The sequence below is a fragment of the Pongo abelii genome, chromosome 2, assembly GCF_028885655.2.
Source record: "Pongo abelii isolate AG06213 chromosome 2, NHGRI_mPonAbe1-v2.0_pri, whole genome shotgun sequence".
Lineage (NCBI taxonomy): Eukaryota > Metazoa > Chordata > Mammalia > Primates > Hominidae > Pongo > Pongo abelii.
The window spans coordinates 170,106,346-170,127,239 of record NC_085928.1 but is presented as its reverse complement, the minus strand read 5'-3'; the positions used below and the strand labels follow the sequence as shown (position 1 = coordinate 170,127,239).

Sequence of the window (20,894 nt, the reverse complement as noted above, 5' to 3'; positions counted from 1 at the left end):
AAAATGAACTGAATATTTATAGTAAAATAATGCCTATTTAGTACTCAGGACCCTAAAAGTGCTCAATGCTTTTATTCCAAAAAGGATTACTATGAACTATTTGTAATTCATTTCTTTAGCTAAAAAATTAGTATTTTAACAGGCACCACCACTCCCCCAAAATAAAATACGGTCAGAGGTAATGAAACCAATGCTTTCTGCTATAATTACATACAAATTTCTTAAAGCCAAAAATAAAATATGTAATGCATTTAAGTCCATTTTCCTTACTTGAACTTGCCAATAACAGTAAAAATCCCTTACCTTATCAATTATCTTTTGAAAATGAACTTCTACTGTACAACTCTGAATGTCCTTGTGTTCATCAGAATTATGTATTAATACTGAGAGTTTTTTAGATCTTATTTTTTGTGCTCGATAGCCAAACACAAAAAGCATAGAATCAATAACATTGGATTTGCCACTGCCATTTGGCCCGATAATACAGGAAAAGCGCTGCATTAAAAAAACAAAAACAAAACACGGAAAAGTTCATAAGGTCATGCTAATACTACTGATTTTAACTTAAACTGTTAGTTTTTTTACTTGCAGTTAAAAACTGCAAGTATTTAAAAGTTCTCATTGCTAATCACAGGCATACAACTTGAGTTTTCTTACATCAAGTTCTCCTCTCTTAAAAGCTTCAACGTTCAATAAGAATGCTCCAATTCTAACGCAGACGTTTTAGAAAACTCATTTTATAGTTAAATTATCTAAGGGTTCCATAGAAGGCTTTAAGAAAAAAAAATTATCCAAGAGAAAATACTCTTTCAAACAAAAACACGCACCGACTCCATTCAATGGAAAACTTTATAGCTAGAGGTACCAAAGATAACCAGATAAACAAAAGATAATTTCAGTGTTAAAATCATATGAAACGCACGCGCGCGCGCGTGTGTGTGTGTGTGTGTGTGTGTGTGTGTGTGAGAGAGAGAGAGAGAGAAAGACTATCAGGATAAATAGGGAGTGAATGAATTTTAGGATAGTTACAAAACTGAAACATCTTGTAAAGACGTATTACCTTACAATAATTATTTAAAAGTTATAAAATAGTTATTTCCATACAAATACCTTATGGAAAGGTCCCAGAATTTTCTCCCCAGCATAGGATTTGAAGTTCTGGTTTACAATATGAGTTATCATAAGCCGAGGAGCTCCAGCTTCATTGGTCATTGCTGGAGGCGGGGGAGGAGGAATGCTATTCAAAATCTCTTCTAAACTTCTATTATCAAGTTCCTCACTTGCAGTCTCTAAGTCAGTGAAAGGAAAGGAAAACGAAGGCAAACGGGGGGAAAAGCCTACATTAGTGCAATTAGTTCGGAGAACTAATGACTGCCCATCTTTAAAGTAGGGGATGGAGGGATGTTATTTATGAAACTTAGGAGTCTATATTTTCCACTTAAATATGTTATTATCTTAAACTCATAGGGGTGACTAAACCTTCAGCTTGGTTTCACTAAAAAAGAAATTCTTGAAAGAAATGCCACCAGTCACAAAATTCTATATACCTATACCTCTTAAGAGTCAAAACACTACATCATAGAGCAAATCTGGGAAAACCGTAACAGGCTATTTCCTGCTGTCTATCCTAAACAGAAGGTTAAATCCTAAGGCTCTAGATCCAATTCTCCGTACCGCTGAGCACCTGGAACCTTCATTTTGGAAACTCATGAACTTCAGCGACACTGCCACGAAGGTTTAATAATGTCACCCAACTCCTGGACTCACAAAAGCTACAGTGGTTTCAAATAAATTATCGTCTTCTCTTTAAAGGCAATCTAAGACCACGAAGTTGAGGTTAGGGTCAAGAAACTTTTCATTATGCTCACATAGTCATATTGATTGCCTCTGGGAAAAAAGTCCACTTGCTCTGGATTGACCGTCTCGATTTTAGCGGAAATACAATAAAGATGTCTGTAGCATTCCACGGGTCACAAACAAAAATTCACAACTGAACCCGTTTGCTCGCCCCCATCCCTTCCAGCGCCGTTACACCAAAATTGCACGGAAATCCTATCTCAAAGTTGCCAAATGGCTTTCCTGAACCTCTACCGGACCTTCAGACGTCAACCCCGCAGCCTCTAGCCCGCGCTCAACAACCCCAGCCAGCCTCGGGCTGGGCGCGTTTGCCTGCCAGTCCCCCAGCGCGCGTTCCTGCCGAGTCGCGGCGGGTCACTCACCTGCGGCGGTGGCTGGGCTCTCCGTGCGGCCGGACGGCGGCTCAGGCTCCGCGTCGCTGCTGGCGCCGTCAGGGGACGGCGGCGGCCCTTCCTCTCTGCGCCGGGCAGTGGAGGGCTGGGTGCCTTTACGGGGCATGGTCGCTGGGGCCGGGGGACAGCCGGGAGGAAGTCAGCCCGCGGGCCGCTACACCGCGCCCGCCCCACCCGGGGAAACCTCGGTCCACCGGCTTCCGAGAGCCCCGCTTAACACCCCGCTTAGAGGCAGCGGGACTTCGGGAAGGGAGCCATCGAAAGACACGAGTGGCAAGAAGGCAGAACTGGTTCCTTAACAAGACCTATGTAAGTGGGAAAAACTAGACGTGCCTGAGGATCAATCAACGATTGAGCAACTGCTTAGTTGTTTTTTTTTTTTTTTTAAGGCTCTCCACCCGTCCGCCCATAGTATAAGCGTGTAATATTCGCTAATGCATTTCTAACTAAGGAACTCCCATACGCCAGCATTTCCGGACATTCCCACGCTCTCGAGGCCAGGGATGCAAGCGCACCGACGTGGAGAAACGAGTTCGTGTCAGGGTCAGGATCCCGTGGCTAGCAACTCTCTCTAGAGCGGTGAGGACTAACTGGCGACTCGCCGCCCGCTTTCGTCTGCCCGCCCTTTAGCTCCTGGCGCCGCTGACGGCCCGGGGCATAACGAGGTCTCCCCTCCTCTCCGCGGTCGGAACGCGAAGGGCGAAGGCTGGGACCAACCACTAGCAACTTCAAGTCGGACGCTGGCAGCGCTTGCTAATTTTGGGGTGGCAAGAGTTTGTCTCTCCAGCTCCCCGGGCGGAGTCCCGCTGGACAGTAAACCATGAAAGGTCACCAGCGAAGGCTGAGACCCGGTGACTAGTCCCTTGGCAGAAGAAAGAGGGGTAGGGGGAGACGCCCTTTCCCAGATAGAGACTAGGATTTTTTAAAGAGATCTGTGAGGCTCGGGGCCTCCCCGAGACGTTTGAGTTGCTTGGAAAAGTGGCGCCCAGAAGCTGCGCGCGGGAGCCCGGGCCGCCGGGGAGCGGCCGAGGGGGGAGGGGTGACAGCAAGAGAAATCTCCCAGCGGCAGCTTCAAGCCCGGACTTCGCCGCTCGGGCTCAAGGCCTCTATTTTCCAGGCGCTCGCGGACAAGGCAGGAAGTAAGAGCGTGACAACCTGACGAGGAAGAGAAGTACTTTACCTGCAGGACAGTCCACTCAGACCAAGGCTGGAGACGGTTGTGTAGTACCCACCTCCCCGCTCCTACCGGTGTTTCGGCTCCGGGTCCTTCACTCGAAAATGGCGCCTAAAATACAAACTCGAACGGAAATTCGTTACAAATGCGCGCAATGATTTCTGGGATCCACTAATTTGAAAAAAAGTGCGGCGATTATCACCGCCATCTTATGGTCGCTCCTGCGCATGCGCGAACTCCTGGCGGGACCTACGCGGTAGAAGTTTCTACTAACTGAAAAGGAAGAGCGAGGGATTGTTTTCTCTGTGGTCTACAGCAGCAGCACTATTATTAAAAATATTTGGAAAGACAACCTGGCAAGTTTTGAAAAATATTTTTTTAAAAACGGTAGGGTTCCGCTCACAGCGGAAGGCGGGGCTCAGTGGTCCAGAAACGCCTCTTCAGAAGAGGGCGGGCTCGCTGAGAGGCGGGGTCTCGGGCCCACTCGGATGACGTGCAGCGTAGAAGTATCGCGGGAAGAGGAAGGGAGCGTAACTCTTAGAAGTCACTATGGTGACGGGGAGGTCGGGAGGCTTCTTGGTAACTGGTACCAGGTGTTTGAGAGCAATCGCCACCGCTTTCCTGGAACTTGAGGTAAATCTCTTCACCTCTGGACCGGGTGAGAAAAGGGTTTGGAAGTTGTAGCCATCACTGGATCCCATCTTTCCTGTTTTGAAGCTGTGTGCTTCGTGGAGCATCATTTTCTGTCTCCCTGGCGGCAGCGGGGCTCCGGGTGTAGCTTTTGGGATGCGAAGGAGGAAGCCCTGAATTTGAAGGGAGTAGAGAGACAACTAGAAGAAGACCTGGATTAGTGATAGCTTAGTCCACATGTGAATAGCGCAATAATGATTTTCGAGTTACTGGTTTTTAGATCATTGGTGTTACCGGTGAAAGGTTTCGGACTTTTAAAATAATTTGACTAAAAGGCTCTTTAATGGAAAAAACGACTCGCCAGTGTTCTGGTTATTTTTATGAGGAAATTATCGATCAGCAAATATTCCCTAAGTAGTGTTTGTATACATTGCACTGGGTAAGGCATAATTAGGATTAGTAAGCAAGTTTGGCAATTCCTGTTCCCCGAGAACTTAGTTTTAGTGGGTTTTTAACCTGAGGTCTGTGGATCTGGTGGTAGGTGATTGGGCTTCAGAGTTCATAACTCGCCTGACATTGTATACATAATTCTGTGTGCATTTTTCTGGGAAGTTAGTTTTCCTACAACTTTATAATCAGAATCTCATACTTGCTTCTAATTCCCTATATTGTTAAAGAGCCACCGGCTCATTTGACTATTCCAGTATTCATGCAACAACTCTTAAGTACTTGACATTGAGAACTACTAGCCTCTTTTTTTTTTTTCTTTTACTGTTGCTTACTTAGGGTCTGGCATGTTACATCACCAAATAAATCTGCCTTTTGAATGAATTTACATGATCACTCTAAATACATTACGGTTCTTCCCTCGAAGAGCATGAAGTCAGGTTCAGTGATTCTCAAAAAGGTGTGGAGAGCCACCCCCCTCCCAACCAATTGTAAGAATTTGGTGAGGTTGGGAGACTGGTGTGTTTTGAATAAGCATAGACTCAATATCGTGATATGTCTTTATGTTTGAAGTTAAAAACTAATTGTTTTCATAAAACAAACTACAGAAAATAAAGCTTAATGAAAAAAAGTTTTTTGGCTGGTAAGCATACCAAGAAGATATAAGGATTATCTTTGAGGGCTTCTGGAATTTTTGCATTTCCAAAGGTTGTAAAACACTACAAAACCTGAGTTGGAGAGGTATCAACTATGCGGATCACCTGAGGTTGGGAGTTCGAGACCAGCCTGACCAACATGGAGAAACCCCGTCTCTACTAAAAATAAAAAATTAGCAGGGCATTATGGCGCATGCCTGTAATCCCAGCTACTAGGGAGGCTGAGGCAGGAGAATCTCTTGAACCCGGGAGGTGGAGGTTACGGTGAGCTGAGATAGTGCCATTGCACTCCAGCCTGGGCAACAAGAGCGAAACTGCGTCTCAAAAAAAAAAAAAAAGTATAAACCAAATTGAGTGGTGTATTTGGGGGAACAGAGCACAATGTAGTGGAAAGATGTAATACAGAAAACAGAATCCCAAGTTGCATCATTTTTTAGGTATATGCTTGACAGTTTCCTCACTTTGTCAATCTTGAGAGTATTTATTTATGAAACTAGCATATAATACCTGTCTCATCATACTGTTTATGATTGTTCATCTAGCACATGCTCCATAAGGATTTGATTTTGCTGTGTTTATGACGTTGAACTTATTAAAGTATGCTAAGGATGAATAATGGGATATCAAGTTAGAGGAAGGGTAGCTCTTGAAGGATCTTGAAAACCAAGTCAAGGATGTTAGATATGATATGGAGGAAACAGCTTTTAGAACAATTCCGAGCCAAGGAATGACTTGGTAAATATAGGAAGAATAATTAACAGTAGTTATGTGGGGTATGTTAAAGGGAAAAGCAACTGAGATCAGTCTAGGCTTTAGTTAAGATTGTTACTATATAACAATAAGTGAGAAGTGCCTAAGTAGGATGGAAAAAAATCTGGAGTCATTTTGGGGGAAAAATCTATAGCTTTTGTAGATTGTGATGGTTCAGAGTATAAACCCTTGAAGTCAGTCATATACTATTTGTGTATCCTTGAATTAGTGATAAGGTATAGGAAGAACAATGAGTCACAGAAAATATAGTTTTGATAAATAAACTGACTGATGGCCTTAAATTTAATTGAACCTAACCGTTGCCCACTCAGAAAACTATTTTGAAAAGGAGCATAAACCAGGTTGTATAATGAGAAAACATAACAAACAGCTACAGAGTAGACTTAAATCTAGAGATTTATATGTACCACAAAAATAAGACATTCAGAATAAGTATAAATTTTGAGAAGATATTAGAGTCACAAGAAATAAAGACTTTTGGGTGATTGTTGCCAATATTTTGGACATGTCTCATGAAATTAACAGAGTTTAATTACAAAGAGAAGCTGGCCTACCTGGAAAAGACTGGGTTACAGTCATTTTGGAAATGACTAGGTCTTATCTTCCTAGTCTAGAATGATCTGCCAGTAATCTCTATCTGCAATTTCAGGCAGTCTTAGAAGGAAAACCTCACTTTTTACATTAGAAAAAAATTATACCCCACAGGAAGAAATAAGTTCGAAGAGAAAAATTGGAATTAGAATTAAAATCTTCATTTTTAATTGTTTAAGTGCAAGGTTTTTTCATCATTTTAATAATACGTGTTTTGTTTGCCTTCTAATGTCATAACATTTCAGAAAGGCTGAAATTAGATTTTTGAGTAAATATTTTAAAAGATTAAGTTTGTAATTGTAAATATTTAGATAAATTAGATATTAACTAATATGAATTTATGTAAGTATTGTATAAATATTTAGAGAATATTGTTTAAGATTAATAAATTAGATATAGACACAGTGCAGATAGAAGTGAATATTCCTCCTGATAATATAAGCACCTTGGTATATTAATGTTACTGAAACACACATAACTTATCACCAAAAACCCAGGAAGCTAGAAGGCAGAACAGCTCTTTTTTGGAAATATCATTTTGAAAGATAAGTATGTTTTTATTCTGTAGGTTGGAATTCTGGAAAGATATATTCAACAAGAGTAGAGGTAGAGAGTATGGCTTAAGAGAGAAAATAAAATGGGTAGTGTTATAAGAATAACTGGATCACTAAAAATAGGTTAGGTTTTTAAGATTGTAAGTGGAGAGAAGCTAGCACCAGACCAAGGATATTAAGAAAATGTTCATTTTTAGAATGTAAGAAGAAATAATTACAGTAATATCTAAGATAGGACCCTGTTGATTACAAGTGACAGAAAACCCAATCCAAATTGTCTTGAGAAAAAACAAATATTGTCTCCTGGAACTAAAAAGTCAGGTGACTGTAACTGGATTAAGGGTTCAGACAAAGACACTAGGATTTGGTTTCTTTCCTTGCTTTGAACTCCATTGTGTTGGCAGTATTTTCAGGTTCCGTATGATGGCCTCTAGCACCTTTAGGCTCTCCCCTTGCTGTGGTAAGATAGCTACAGCAACTCCAGCCTCATATCTTCTAAAATTAAAATCCAAGGGGGAATGAGAGTTTCTCTTCCCCAGCATTGATTTGAATAAAAGTCCTGGGCCACCTGTGAAACAGTCTGTGAAAAGGGAATGGAATGCTCTAATTGGCTTAAGTCTGGGCCTCATGCCACATGGGCTAACAGTGAGGAAGTGGTTGTTCCAAAGAGAAATTCTTTTTAGGTAGGAAAAGAGTGACTATATATATATGCAGGGTGAAAAAACAACTTTCACTGGAAATACTAACATTTATTAAGTGCTTACTATGTATTTGGTACTCTACTGGACACTTTACATACTTTATCTCATTTAATCATCATAACTAATTTGTCAGGTAGGTATTATTAGCCTCATTTTACATAATGAGGCTAATATCTTCATGAAGATAAGCCAGGTGAGAGTTTTAATAAGAAGGGATTCGCTTTCCGTGCTACCTGCAGAGGGGTCCATACGGTGTTGTTCTGGATTCCCGTCGTAACTTAAAGGGAAACTTTCACAATGTCCGGAGCCCTTGATGTCCTGCAAATGAAGGAGGAGGATGTCCTTAAGTTCCTTGCAGCAGGAACCCACTTAGGTGGCACCAATCTTGACTTCCAGATGGAACAGTACATCTATAAAAGGAAAAGTGATGGCATCTATATCATAAATCTGAAGAGGACCTAGGAGAAGCTTCTGCTGTCAGCTCGTGCTATTGTTGCCATTGAAAACCCTGCTGATGTCAGTGTTATATCCTCCAGGAATACTGGCCAGAGGGCTGTGCTGAAGTTCGCTGCTGCCACTGGAGCCACTCCAATTGCTGGCCGCTTCGCTCGTGGAACCTTCACTAACCAGATCCAGGCAGCCTTCCGGGAGCCACGGCTTCTTGTGGTTACTGACCCCAGGGCTGACCACCACCCTCTCACGGAGGCATCTTATGTTAACCTACCTACCATTGTGCTGTGTAACACAGATTCTCCTCTGCGCTATGTGGACATTGCCATCCCATGCAACAACAAGGGAGCTCACTCGGTGGGTTTGATGTGGTGGATGCTGGCTCGGGAAGTTCTGCGCATGCGTGGCACCATTTCCCGTGAACACCCATGGGAGGTCATGCCTGATCTGTACTTCTACAGAGATCCTGAAGAGATTGAAAAAGAAGAGCAGGCTGCTGCTGAAAAGGCAGTGACCAAGGAGGAATTTCAGGGCGAATGGACCGCTCCAGCTCCTGAGTTCACTGCTACTCAGGCTGAGGTTGCAGACTGGTCTGAAGGTGTACAGGTGCCCTCTGTGCCTATTCAGCAGTTCCCTACTGAAAACTGGAGCGCTCAGCCTGCCACGGAAGACTGGTCTGCAGCTCCCACTGCTCAGGCCACTGAATGGGTAGGAGCAACCACTGACTGTCTTAAGCTGTTCTTGCATAGGCTCTTAAGCAGCATGGAAAAATGGTTGATGGAAAATAAACATCAGTTTCCAAAAAAAAAAAAAAAAAGGGATTCAAGTGTGGAGAATGGTGATCTTATAAAAATATCATTTATTAGGGTTTTATAGAAATGCAGAAATGCATAAAAATTGGGTCATAATCCTTTCACTCAGATAATCCTATATTAAATATATAAGTGGATAGATTAAATAATACTGTGAGCATTGTTGAAAACTTCAAACAGAACAGAAACATATAAAATTAGAATTTAAAGCTTTCCTTTTCATCCCAGTGCCCCCAGCCTTTTAGGCGTCTCCATTATTAAGTGTCTTGCATATCTTCCCAGAAAATGTTTTGGTATCCGCCAGCTTAAATATATCTCACTTTTTCTTTTCACAAAAGGAATTGAATCATATAATACAGCTGTATACCTTGCTTTTGTCATTTAACATAGACATTTTTCTATATCAACATGTACAAATTCATCTCATTTTTAAAATAGTTTTTTTTTTTTTCTTTTTTGAGATGGAGTCTCACTCTGTCGCCCAGGCTGGAGAGTAGTGGCACAATCTCGGCTCACTGCAACCTCCACCTCCCGGGTTCAAGTGATTCTCCTGCCTCAGCCTCCCGAGTAGCTGGGATTACAGGCGCCTGCCACCACGCCCAGCTAATTTTCATTATAAGTATAGCCAATAAGAATAATATTGAAGTATGGCTATTAATCATAGCTAGAATTTCAAGGAAATGTAAATACCACAGTGTACACATACACTTTAGCAAATGCATACAGGAATTGAGATGGGGTGGGAGTTGGAGGTCTTTACTAATTAAATCATGGTTGTCCAACCCACGATCCATGGGCCACATGTGGGCCAGGACGGCCTTGAATGCAGCCCAACACAAATTTGTATATGTCCTTAAGACATTATGAGATTTTTTTGTGATTTTTTTTTTCTTTAGCTCATCAGCCATCATTAATGTTAGTGTATTTTATGTGTGGCCCAAGACAATTCTTCCTCCAGTGTGGCCTAGGGAAGCCGAAAGATTGGACACCCCTGATAAAGTAAACTGCCATACTGCTTCCTGTGGCTAAGCCTTTGAGTCTGTGCCTGGAAATGGTGAGCCTGCTTCTCTCTCTTTTCTACCGTACAAGAGATCTCGGCTCAAGTGTGCAAGTTCTGTGATGGCACCAATCTGAATAAAAGGCTTGCCTTTCCCCTTTCTCCTTTCTGTATTGGAGAAGAGACACAGGAATCTGGTCAGAGCTATCAATTTAGGGGACCGTTGATAAAAACTGTACTTCTTTTAATAGGACCTTGGTTAGTAATAAGCCAGCCTGCTGTCTCTATTAACTAGTATGCAAGGGACCCAAAGAAAACTTGGTATAAATATGCTTGTGATCTAACTCTTGAATTTCTTATCTATTCTTCACATTCTTGTTCACTACTAGAGATTTTTCTGCCACTTCTTATCTACAGGTACATTCTTGTTGACAAGTCATGGTCTCCCTGTTTATCATCTAAAATTTTTCTTATTGTTAGTGCTTTTACCTCTTAGTTTTATTTCCTAAATCTAACTCTTTTATTTTCTTTTTTAAAAACCATCTTTTTTTTAAAGTGTACAGTTCAGTGACATTAAGTATATCCACAGTTGTGCCACTGTCACATCCATTCATTCATCCATCCATCCACAGAACTCTTCATCTTGCAGAACTGAAACTGTACCCATTGAACAATAACTCCCTATTCTTCCTTCCCCTAGCCCCTGGCAGCCATCATTCTACTATTTGTTTCTATGAATTTGACTACTCTAGGTACCTTATATAAGTGGAATTCATACAGTATTTGTCCTTTTGTACTAGCTTTTTTCAATTAGCATAATTCTTACTTAGGTCTAACTCTTAATTATATTTTCTTAATTTTAACCCTTCCATATTATAAACACATATATCCACACAGGGATGTAAAATCTATGAACATTTAAATTTCTAATTTTTGATAGTATTTCAGAGTTCTGTAATGAACAGATTTGAATATACAGACAGTCTCAGACTATGATGGTTTGACATGATTTATATTGACTTTATAATGGTGTGAAAGGAAAGCACTTTTCAGTAGAAACTGTCTTTAAATTTTGAATTTTGATCTTTTTTTGGGCTAACGATACATGATATGATGCTCTCTTGGGATGCTTGGCAGTGGGCAGCCCACCGCAACGTGTGTTTACCCACGTGATCATGAGGGTAAACAACTGATAAGCTAAGCTACAGCATGCAACTATAGGCTAATGTAAGTGTTCTAAGCATATTTAAGCTTAGACTAGACTAAGCTATGATGTTTGGTTTGTTACATGTGTTAAATGTATTTTTGGCTTAATGATATTTTCAACTTATGATGGGTTTATTGGATGTAACCCCTTCGTAAATTGTTGAGGAGCATCTGTATATCTTGGTGTACATTCATATGTGTAGGGTGAATTCCTATGACTAGGAATTATTCCTAGTGTATATTCCTTATATGATACTTCCTTTGCATCAGTAGCTTCTAGTTTAAAATACGGCACAGATCGTAGATTTGGCAGAGCTTAAGTTTTATTAATATTTACCTGTGTTTCAGCTATAAGGAAGGCTAGAGAGGAAATAATTTGTTTTGTATAACAGGAAGAAGGACTCATAAGACAGGGAATTCCCCAAACATAGGAAATGCAGCACCAATTGACCTACCCTTCAATAATATATGGAAGTATCTGTTTCTCTTTACTGGCCAACTGGGTTTTGGGTATTTTGCATTTGGCTACTCGGAGAACAGAATGTATGTGGTTGTTTTAATTTTCATTTCTATAATTATAATTGAGGCTGGGCATTGTTTCTTGTTTCTGATTGCCCATAACCATCTTTATGTTTCTATGAACAATGGATCTGTACATTTTTAAAAATAGAAGGTACCCCATTATCAGTGCCCTTGATCAAATGATTTCTAAGGGGACTGTGCTCTCTTAGTTTTCCTCTGTTTCCATGGTATTGCTAATCTATCCCTGTCCACTGGGTCCTTTGCTTCCAAACTTGTCGTTTGCTTCCAAACATACTAAGGTGTACCCTAATTTAAAAGGCCTTCATAGCTACAGCTGTATTTCTTTCCTTTAACCCCATACTTATATACTTTTAAACACACACACACACACACACATATATATAGTATATTAATACACACACACATACTACATCTATCTATCTATCCACACTTACAGACCTTTAACCTCTACAGTTATAATCTATGCCTACTGGCTTCATATTTTCTCCACTTGTTCATTGGACATTTATTTATTGAGCACTTACTGTAAGGAAGGCATGTTTCTAGTTGTAGGAGATTTTTGAGTGCACAAAACAGACAAAAATTTCTGCCCTCATGGAGCTTACATCTTAGAAAGGGGCAACAGTAAGTAAAATACATAGTATAACAGACAAATGTAATAGGGTATACAGAGAAGGCTTTACTGAGAAGGTGACTTTTGGGCAAAGATATAAAGAAGGAAAGGGGAGTAAGCCATACAACTCTCAGGGGATAGGGATTCCAGGCTGGGTATGGTAAGTACAAAGGCCCTGAGGCAGGAGCATGCTTGAAAGAAAAGCATAGATGTCAGTGTGGCTGGAGCAGTTTTAGTGAAAGAGGAGAGAGGCAGAAGATATTGTCAGAGAAATAATGGGTATATTACTCAGGGCTCTCTAGAGAAACAGAACAAACATGGGATATATACAGGCATACCTCAGAGATACTGCCAGGTTGGGTTCCAGACCACCACAATAAAGCTAATATTGCAATAAAGTAAGTCCCATGAAGTTTTTGGTTTCCCACTGCATATAAAAGTCGTATTTACACCATATGGTAGTCTATTAAGTGTGCAGTAGTAATATGTCTAAGAAAGGAATGTACATAGCTTAATGAAAAACTACTTTATTGCTGATGAGTATTGCTGATACTCATCTGAGCCTTTAGCAAGTCATAATGTTTTTGTTGGCTGAGGATGTTGCCTGGATGTCAATGGCTGCTGACTGATTAGGGTGGTGGTTGCTGAAGGTTGGGGTGGCTGTGGCAGTTTCTTAAAATAAAACAACAATAAAGTTTTCTGCATTGATTGACTGTTTCCTTCATGAAATATTTCTTTCTAGCATGTATGCTGTTTGGTAGCATTTTACCTAGGGTAGAACTTCTTTCAAAATTGAAGTCAGTCCTCTTCAACTCTGCTGCTGCTTTATCAAATAAGTTTATGTAATATTCTAAATCTTTTGTTATTTCAACAGGGTTCATAGCATCTTCATCAGGGGTAGATTCTATCTCAAGAAACTGCTTTCTTTGTTCATCCATAAAAAGAAACCCCCACTCTGTTGAAGTTTTATCATGAGATTACGGTTATTTAGTCACATTTTTAGGCTCCATTTCTAGTTCTCTTGCAATTTGTAAAGCAATATGTTATTTCTTAAACAATAAGATTTGAAAGCCAAAATGACTTCTTCATTCATGGGCTGCAGAAAGGATGTTGTTGGTAGCAGGCATGGAAACAACATTAATCTCCTTGTACACCTCCATCCGAGCTCTTGGGTAATTAGGTACATTGTCAATGAACAGTAATCTTTTGAAAGGAATTTTTTTTTTCCTGTGGAGTATGTCTCAAAAATGGGCTTAAAATAGTCAGTAAACCATGCTGTATACATATGTGCTATCATTCAGGCTTTGTTATTCTATTTGTAAAGCACAGGCATAATTCTTAATGGCCCTAGGATTTTTGGAATGGTAAATGAGCATTGGCTTCACCTTAAAGTCACCAGCTGCATTAGCACCTAACAAGAGAGTCAGGATGTCATTTGAAGCTTTGAAGCCAGGCACTAACTTGTCCTTTCTAATTATGAAAGTCCTAGATAGCATCATCTTGACTGTTTCATCTACACTGAAAATCTGTTGTTTAGTGGAACCACCTGATTTCATTAATGATCTTACCTAGATCTAGATAACTTGCTGTAGCATCTAAGTAAGCACTTGCTGCTTCACTTTTTGCCTTCATGTTATGGAGAAGGCTTGTCTCCTTAAATCTCATGAACCAAACCCTGCTAGTTTCAGACTTTTCTTCTGCAGCTTCCTCACTGAGATTTCTCAGCGTTCATAGGATAAAAGAGAATTAGGGCCTTGCTCTGGATTAGGCTTTGGCTTAAGGGAATGTTGTGGCTGCTTTGATCTTCTATTCAGACCACTAAAACTTTCTCTATATCAGCAATAAGGCAGTTTTACTTTCTTATCATTCGTGTTTTCATTGGAGTAGCACTTTTAATTTTTTTCAAGAACTTTCTCTTTGCATTCACAACTTGTCTGTTTGGCACAAGAGGCCTAGCTTTTGGCCTCTCTGGGCTTTCAACATGCCTTCCTCACTAAGCTTAATCATTTCTAGCTTTGGATTTAAAGTGATAGACCCTTCTCTTGAATACTTAGAGGCCATTGTGGTGTTATTAATTCATCTAATTTCAATATTGTTGTGTCTCAGAGAATAGGGATGTCTGAAGAGAGGAGAGAGATGGGGAAACGGCTGGTGGGTGGAACAGTCAGAACACACACAACATTTATCCACTGTTTGCCATTTTACATGGTCATGCTTTGCGGTGCCCCAAAACAATTAAAATAGTAACATCAAAAATCACTGATCACAGATCACTGTGGCTGATATAATAATAATGAAAATGTCTGAAATATTGCAAGAATTACCAAAATGTGATACAGAGACACAAAGTGAGCACATGCTGTTGGAAAAATGGTTGATAGACTTGCCCAAGGCAGGGTTACCATAAACCTTCAATTTGTAAAAAAAAAAAAAAAAAAAAAAAAAAAAAAATGCAATATCTGTGAAGCGTAATAAAGCAGAATAAAATGAGATATACCTGTGTCTGTATATATATATATAAGATATATATCATATATATGACACATATATGATATATATCTTACGATACATATATGATATATTTTATATATATGTATTCCCCATATATAGTTATAGATACATAGATCTATCTGTCTCTATATAGAGGGAGAGTTTAGGAATTGTCTCATGTGATTGTGGGAGCTGGCAAGGATAAAATCTGTAGGGCAACGCTGTCCAGTAGGTTGGAAATTCAGGTATGAGTTGATGTTGCAGTTTTGAGTCCAAAGGCTGGAAACTCAAGCAGAATTTCTGTGTTGCAGTCTGGAGGCAGAATTCCTTTTTTGTGGGGGAAACCTTGGTCTTTGTTCTTAAGGCCTTCAGCTGATTGAATGAAGCCTACCTACATTATGCAGGGTAATATGCTTTATTTAAAGTTAACTGGTTGAAAATGTTATACTCACCTGTAAAAAAATACCTTTACAGTAGTGTTTGCCCAAATGACTGTGCACCATAATCTAGCCAAGTCGTCACATAAAATTAGCCATCACAGTGGAAATCCAGATTAATAAGGGCCTTGGACAACATTGTAAGAACTTTGTTTTCACTCTGGGTGAGATAGGAAGCCACTGAAGAGTGTTCAGCAGAAAAGTACCATGGTTTATTTAATCTAATTTGTATTTTTTAGAGACAGGGTCTCACTCTGTTGGCCAGGCTGGGGTTCAGTGGCATGAACATAGCTCACTGTAACTTTAAGCTCCTGTGCTCAAGCAGTCCTCCTGCTTCAGCCTTCCCAAGTAGCTAGGACTACTGGCATTCACCACCATGCCTGGCTAATACTTTATTTTTTTGTAGAGAAGGGGTCTCACTATGTTGCCCAGGCTGGTCTTCAACTCCTGGCCTCAAGCAGTCTTCCTGCCTTGGTCTCCTAAAGTGCTGTGATCACAGGTGTGAGGCATTGTACCTGGCTGTGGTTTATTTTAAATCAGTCACATTGGCTGTTGTGGTGAGCATACGTTGTAGACTGGCTCAGAGGCTAATTAGGAAGCTGCTGTAGTAATTCTGGTTAAGAGAAGATGGCATCTTGCATTGCGGTCATAGTGGAGGTGGTGAAATATTTTACATTTTGAAGATAAAGCCAACAACTGTTTTTATTTACAAGTTGTATTTGGTATGTGAGAGAAGAGTAAATGATGACTTAAGTTTTTGGTGTTTGTAACTGGAAAAATGGAATTGCCATTTACCAAGTTGGGTAAGAATGTGGTAGGAGCAAAGTTGGAGGGAAAATCACGGTTTTGATTTGGATCTTGTTAAATTTGAAATGTCTGTTAGACATTCAAATAGAGTTGTCAAATAGATATAAAAGTGTGGGGTTCAGTGGAGAGGTATGAACTAGAAATATGAAATTAGTAATTGTCACTATATGGTGAATATTCGTATTAAGCCATAAAACTGGATGAGTTCACCATGGCAGTGAGTGCAGATATAGAAGAGGTACAAGGACTGAGCCTACCATTTAAGGCTGGGGATATTAGGAGAAAGTAACATTTGGTTATTCCCTCTATTTCTCTGTAGTTCCTTTCCCTCCTTAAACTGCTAGTGAAGTAAATGCCAACACCCTTATCAAGATTGAAAAGAAATCCCACATAGTTCCATATGCTGCTAGAGGACTGCCCCTTTTTCCCTTATGAAAGTCTGTATCAATGCTGCCTAAGAGAGCAGTTCCAAGAAGGCTACAGTTTAAATTGATTAGCCACCTTTTCTCAAGAGACATTTGGGACTACTGTGTCATACCTTACATCCCGTTTACCTCAGTCTCCACATTCAAGACTCTTAATTCCCTGCATTAGATTGTTATTAGGATTAGCTGTTGATGACAGTAACTTAAATATGATGCAACTATTCTCTATCACTTAAAACTTTGATGGTACAGGATTGATGTGACTTTCCACAAGGTCAGGAATCTTGGCTCTTTTTTATCTTGCTGTGTTATACATGGCCTTGATGGCATGGCATGGGGAGTGTCACTCTTCCAAGTTTTTATTTGCCAATTATGCTGTGATTTTATATAACTTTTTTTTTGAGACAGAGTCTCTCTCTGTCGCCCAGGCTGGAGTGCAGTGGTGTGATCTCGGCTCACTGCAACCTCCACCTCCTGAGTTCCAGCGATTCTCCTGCCTCAGCCTCCCAAGTAGCTGGAATTACAGGTGCGTGCCCCCACCCCTGGCTAATTTTTTGTATTTTTAGTAGAGACGGGCTTTCATCGTGTTAGCTAGGATGGTCTCAATCTCCTGACCTTGTGATCCACCTGCCTCGGCCCCCCAAAGTGCTGGGATTACAGTCATGAGCCACCGCGCCGGGCAGTTTTATGTAACATTTATAAGAAGTAATGAAATGGGTTCCTTAGATAACTCACTGTGAAATTAGGCAATGTGAACTTAGGTACTATTACTGTTGGGCAGTATATCTGATGCAGGGCAGGCAAGCTCCAAAACTGGGGGTTAGCCCAGGAGTGCTCTTGGCATGGCCCAAGAAAGAATTCAAGGGCAAGCTGGTGGTGTTATACAGCAACTTTTTTTGAAGCAGCAGTGTATAGCAGCAGCAGAGGTACTGTTCCTTGCGGAGCAGGGCTACCCCATAGGCAGTGTGCCCAGAGAGCAGCTCAAAGGCACTTCTGCAGTCATATTTGTGCCCACTTTTAGCTATATGCAAATTAAGAAGTGGGCTATGCAGAAATTTCTAGAAAAACAGGTAACTTCCTGGTGTTACCATGGCAATAGTAAACTGATATGGCACACTGACAGGCATGTCTTACAGAGAGGTGCTTTCACCTCTTCTCTGTTTTAACCAGTCCCCAATCTGGTCCCGTGTCTGAGCTCTGCCTCCGGAGTTGTGTCCTGCCTCTTACCTCATTTCTACCCCTCACAGAATATAAAATCCAGATTGGGCCAGTAGGTTGATGATATTATAATAGCCACTGTTGGTTTCAGTATTATTAATGCCTTGTGTGGCCACACCTAGTTTCAAGGGCAGCTAGGAAGCATAGTCTTTGTTCTAGGTGGCCAGATGTATAGCAAAACTTCAAATTCCTATACCACAGAAGCAGGGATGAATGGATATTGCAGGATAGCCTGCTGTTTCTACCATCTCCAACCATCTATCTTAAACCATTAGTTCTTCACCATCTAAATTTTTTTGGAACTCACTGTGTGTCATTAGCCAAATCAGTCCTCCACTTTTATTCTGAATGATCCCTTTACTCTCAAAGTCTAACTTAAATCTGGTTGTTCCCTAAGGAAACTGCTTTTCTTTTCTTTTTCTTTCTTTTTTTTTTTTTTGAGACGGAGTTTCACTCTTGTTGCCCAGGCTGGAGTGCAATGGTGTGATCTCAGCTCACTGCAACCTCCGCCTCCCGGGTTCAAGCGATTCTCCTGCTTCAGCCTCCTGAGTAGCAGGGATTACAGGCATGCACCACCATGCCCAGCTAATTTTGTGTTTTTAGTAGAGACAGGGTTTCTGCATGTTTGTCAGACTGGTCTCGAACTCCTGACCTCAGCTGATCCGCCCGCCTTGGCCTCCCAAAGTGCTGGGATTACAGGCATGAGCCACCATGCCCGTCCCTGGAAACTGCTTTTCTTATAGATCTCTCAAGTAGAAGCTATTTTGCCTCCCAAACTCCCATATGTCAGAGTCTTATCTCTCGTTACTATATCTGGACAGTTGATTCTCTTTCTCCTTCCTGTCTAAAATCTCCTGGTCCCTTTGAAACAAGTCCTACCAGATTAAACCATTCTCTGCTGTGCTTTTATGTGGTCATCTGCATATCTCTTTGCTCTTCCCTCATTCAATGAATATTTTAGCATGTGGCTAATTGTCCTTATCTCTACTACTATTCTTGTCATTAGCTTGACATCATTAAAATGTCCACAAATAAATCCCTGGCCTGTTGGTTCCTTGACCTCAGCCACCCACTTTCACAGTCATAACCTATCTTATCATTACCAATATCTATACTGGTTCTAAAATCTGTTTTAAGTATCCCATTGTCTGTCTCCACTTGTTTTTGCTAGTTAACTTCTTCTGGAATCTTAATGCTAACAATTCTAAAGACTTCAGTAGGATTTCCAGGCCATTGAATCTACCACTTTTTCATAGTCTCTTTGGTAATTTCATCTTATTCCATGACTTTGAATATGATCTTTTTGCTGACAACCCTCAAATTGATATCTAATTGATATTTGCAACTCCAACTTCCCACTTGACTCCAGACTTACTATATTATATCTCATTTCTCTTTGACTTCTCCATTGGGTTGTCTAATAGAAACCTTGCACTTAACATATCCAAAACAGAATGTTTGATATCACCCCATTCCAACCTGTTTCTCAATCTTCCTCATTTCAATAAATGGCAACTCCATTCCACCTATTGAAACTTTATAGTCATTTTTTACTACTGTTTTTCTTTTTTGTTTTTTGAGACTGAGTCTCGCTTTGACGCCCAGGCTGGAGTGCAGTAGCGCGATCTAGGCTCACTGCAACCTACGCCTCCCAGGTTCGAGCGATTCTCCTGCCTCAGCCTCCTGAGTAGCTGGGATTACAGGCATGCGCCACCACACCTGGCTAATTTTTGTATTTTTAGTAGAGATGAGGTTTCACCATGTTGGCCAGGCTGGTCTCGAACTCCTCACCTCGTGATCCGCCTGCCTCAGCCTCCCAAAGTGCTGGGATTACAGGCGTGAGCCACCGCGCCCGGCCACAACTGTTTTTCTTAAACTCAATTCACCAGCAAATCTTCTGGAATCTTTTCTCAAAATATTTTTAGCATATGACTACTTCATGCTACTTGTACTGTTGCCTTTCTTGTCTTTTATCTAAGTCACTTTCATTTCTCTTCTGGGGTATTGAAATCCTAGTTGGTCTTACTGCATCCAGTCTTATTCATTTTCCCTCCTGATAGGCTCTTTTTTGTATACCATCCATTGCATCCATTTAAAATGTAAGTCAGTTCATATTGCTTATTTGCTCATAACTTCTCCACTGGCTTCTTGATTCATTCAGAAGAAAAACTAAAGCTTTTATTATGACTTTCCAAGGCCCTGCACGTTGTGTCCCACCCTCTCCTTCCCTAATTTCCTGCCAGTCCCTCACTCATTTTATTTTAGACATACTGGCCTTCATATTCTGACTTAGCTTTAAAAGAATTACTGGCTGGTGTATTTAGAATAGTTTGTAGGGGTAAATGTAGGAATAGGAAGATCAATTTTGAGGCCACTGCAATAATTGAGGCAGGGGATGGTGGTGGCTTTGGATTATGATGGAGGTGCTGAGAAGTGACCAGATTTGCCATGTATTTTAGTGGTTGGACTCTCAGATTTTGTTGGGCACATTTTTTCCTCTCAAGCCTCATAAATGTTGACCCACACTGGACCAAAAACAACTTATAAATGATTTTTAGTAGCAAAGACATAGTTGCTGCTACTTGCTCCCTATGTAAAGTTGCAAATTTACCTATACCCTCAAAATTGTCTTTCTATTATCTAAACCCAACCCTTGCCCCAATACCCAGAGTCTCATGATCAATCCCTTTAAGCAGATAAAAACACCTCAATGCAGCATTCAGGCAGCTCTGCACTTCCCCAAATTGGCTATGTTTTAACATTACTTTTCTTTTATTCCCTCATTCAATCCCACATGAAAGTGCACATATCATTCATACAGATGGTCTCAGATAAATGGAATGTGTGAGGAAAATCTTTCTGAGGAAGGGGGAATCTTCCCAGTGTTAGAATGCCATCGTCTTACTTTCTGTGATTCCTTGGCATGATGTTTTTGAATGGTTAGTGATTCCTTCCTTGTAAAAACCATACTGCTTCTACTATTTATAGAGGATTATGATTTATTCTCGTCAGGAATTATCCTAATTATTATGGATTTCGGCAGTTTGAGGTTTTCTGATGTAGGATAACATCATGTCTTTTAAGTTTCTGATTGTAATAGTATATTCAATTTTTATGTGTATT

At 40.6% G+C, this 20,894-nt stretch overlaps 3 protein-coding genes across 9 annotated transcripts in view; 2 read left to right on the top strand and 1 right to left on the bottom strand.

The window, feature by feature from the left end:
* Positions 1 to 3,543, bottom strand: part of SMC4 (structural maintenance of chromosomes 4) — a 34,634-nt gene extending 31,091 nt beyond the window's left edge. The window contains exons 1-4 of one of the 3 annotated variants that reach the window (XM_024244221.3): positions 3,430 to 3,543; positions 2,220 to 2,360; positions 1,111 to 1,289; positions 304 to 495 (exon numbers count right to left, since the gene is read on the bottom strand). In XM_024244221.3, the coding sequence (XP_024099989.1) occupies positions 304 to 495; positions 1,111 to 1,289; positions 2,220 to 2,355 (507 nt within the window). In that variant the 5' untranslated portion in view covers positions 2,356 to 2,360; positions 3,430 to 3,543. Of the gene's footprint in view, positions 1 to 303; positions 496 to 1,110; positions 1,290 to 2,219 lie in introns of all 3 variants that reach the window. The other 2 variants (XM_054552927.2, XM_024244223.3) reach the window with 2 other exon arrangements.
* A 100-nt stretch (positions 3,544 to 3,643) lies between these two features.
* The window catches only part of IFT80 (intraflagellar transport 80), a 144,665-nt gene continuing 127,414 nt past the window's right edge, over positions 3,644 to 20,894 (top strand). For 3 of the 5 annotated variants that reach the window (XM_024244228.3, XM_063722311.1, XM_054552931.2), the window contains exon 1: positions 3,917 to 4,056. The gene's annotated coding sequence lies outside the window, so the exon portion shown is untranslated. Of the gene's footprint in view, positions 3,780 to 3,916; positions 4,057 to 16,986; positions 17,080 to 20,894 lie in introns of those variants that run through there. The other 2 variants (XM_054552932.2, XM_054552933.2) reach the window with 2 other exon arrangements.
* On the top strand, positions 7,157 to 9,114 carry LOC100448873 (small ribosomal subunit protein uS2-like). The gene has a single exon (XM_054552939.1). It carries the CDS (start codon positions 8,590 to 8,592, stop codon positions 9,097 to 9,099), a length of 510 nt encoding a protein of 169 aa, XP_054408914.1. The 5' UTR covers positions 7,157 to 8,589; the 3' UTR covers positions 9,100 to 9,114.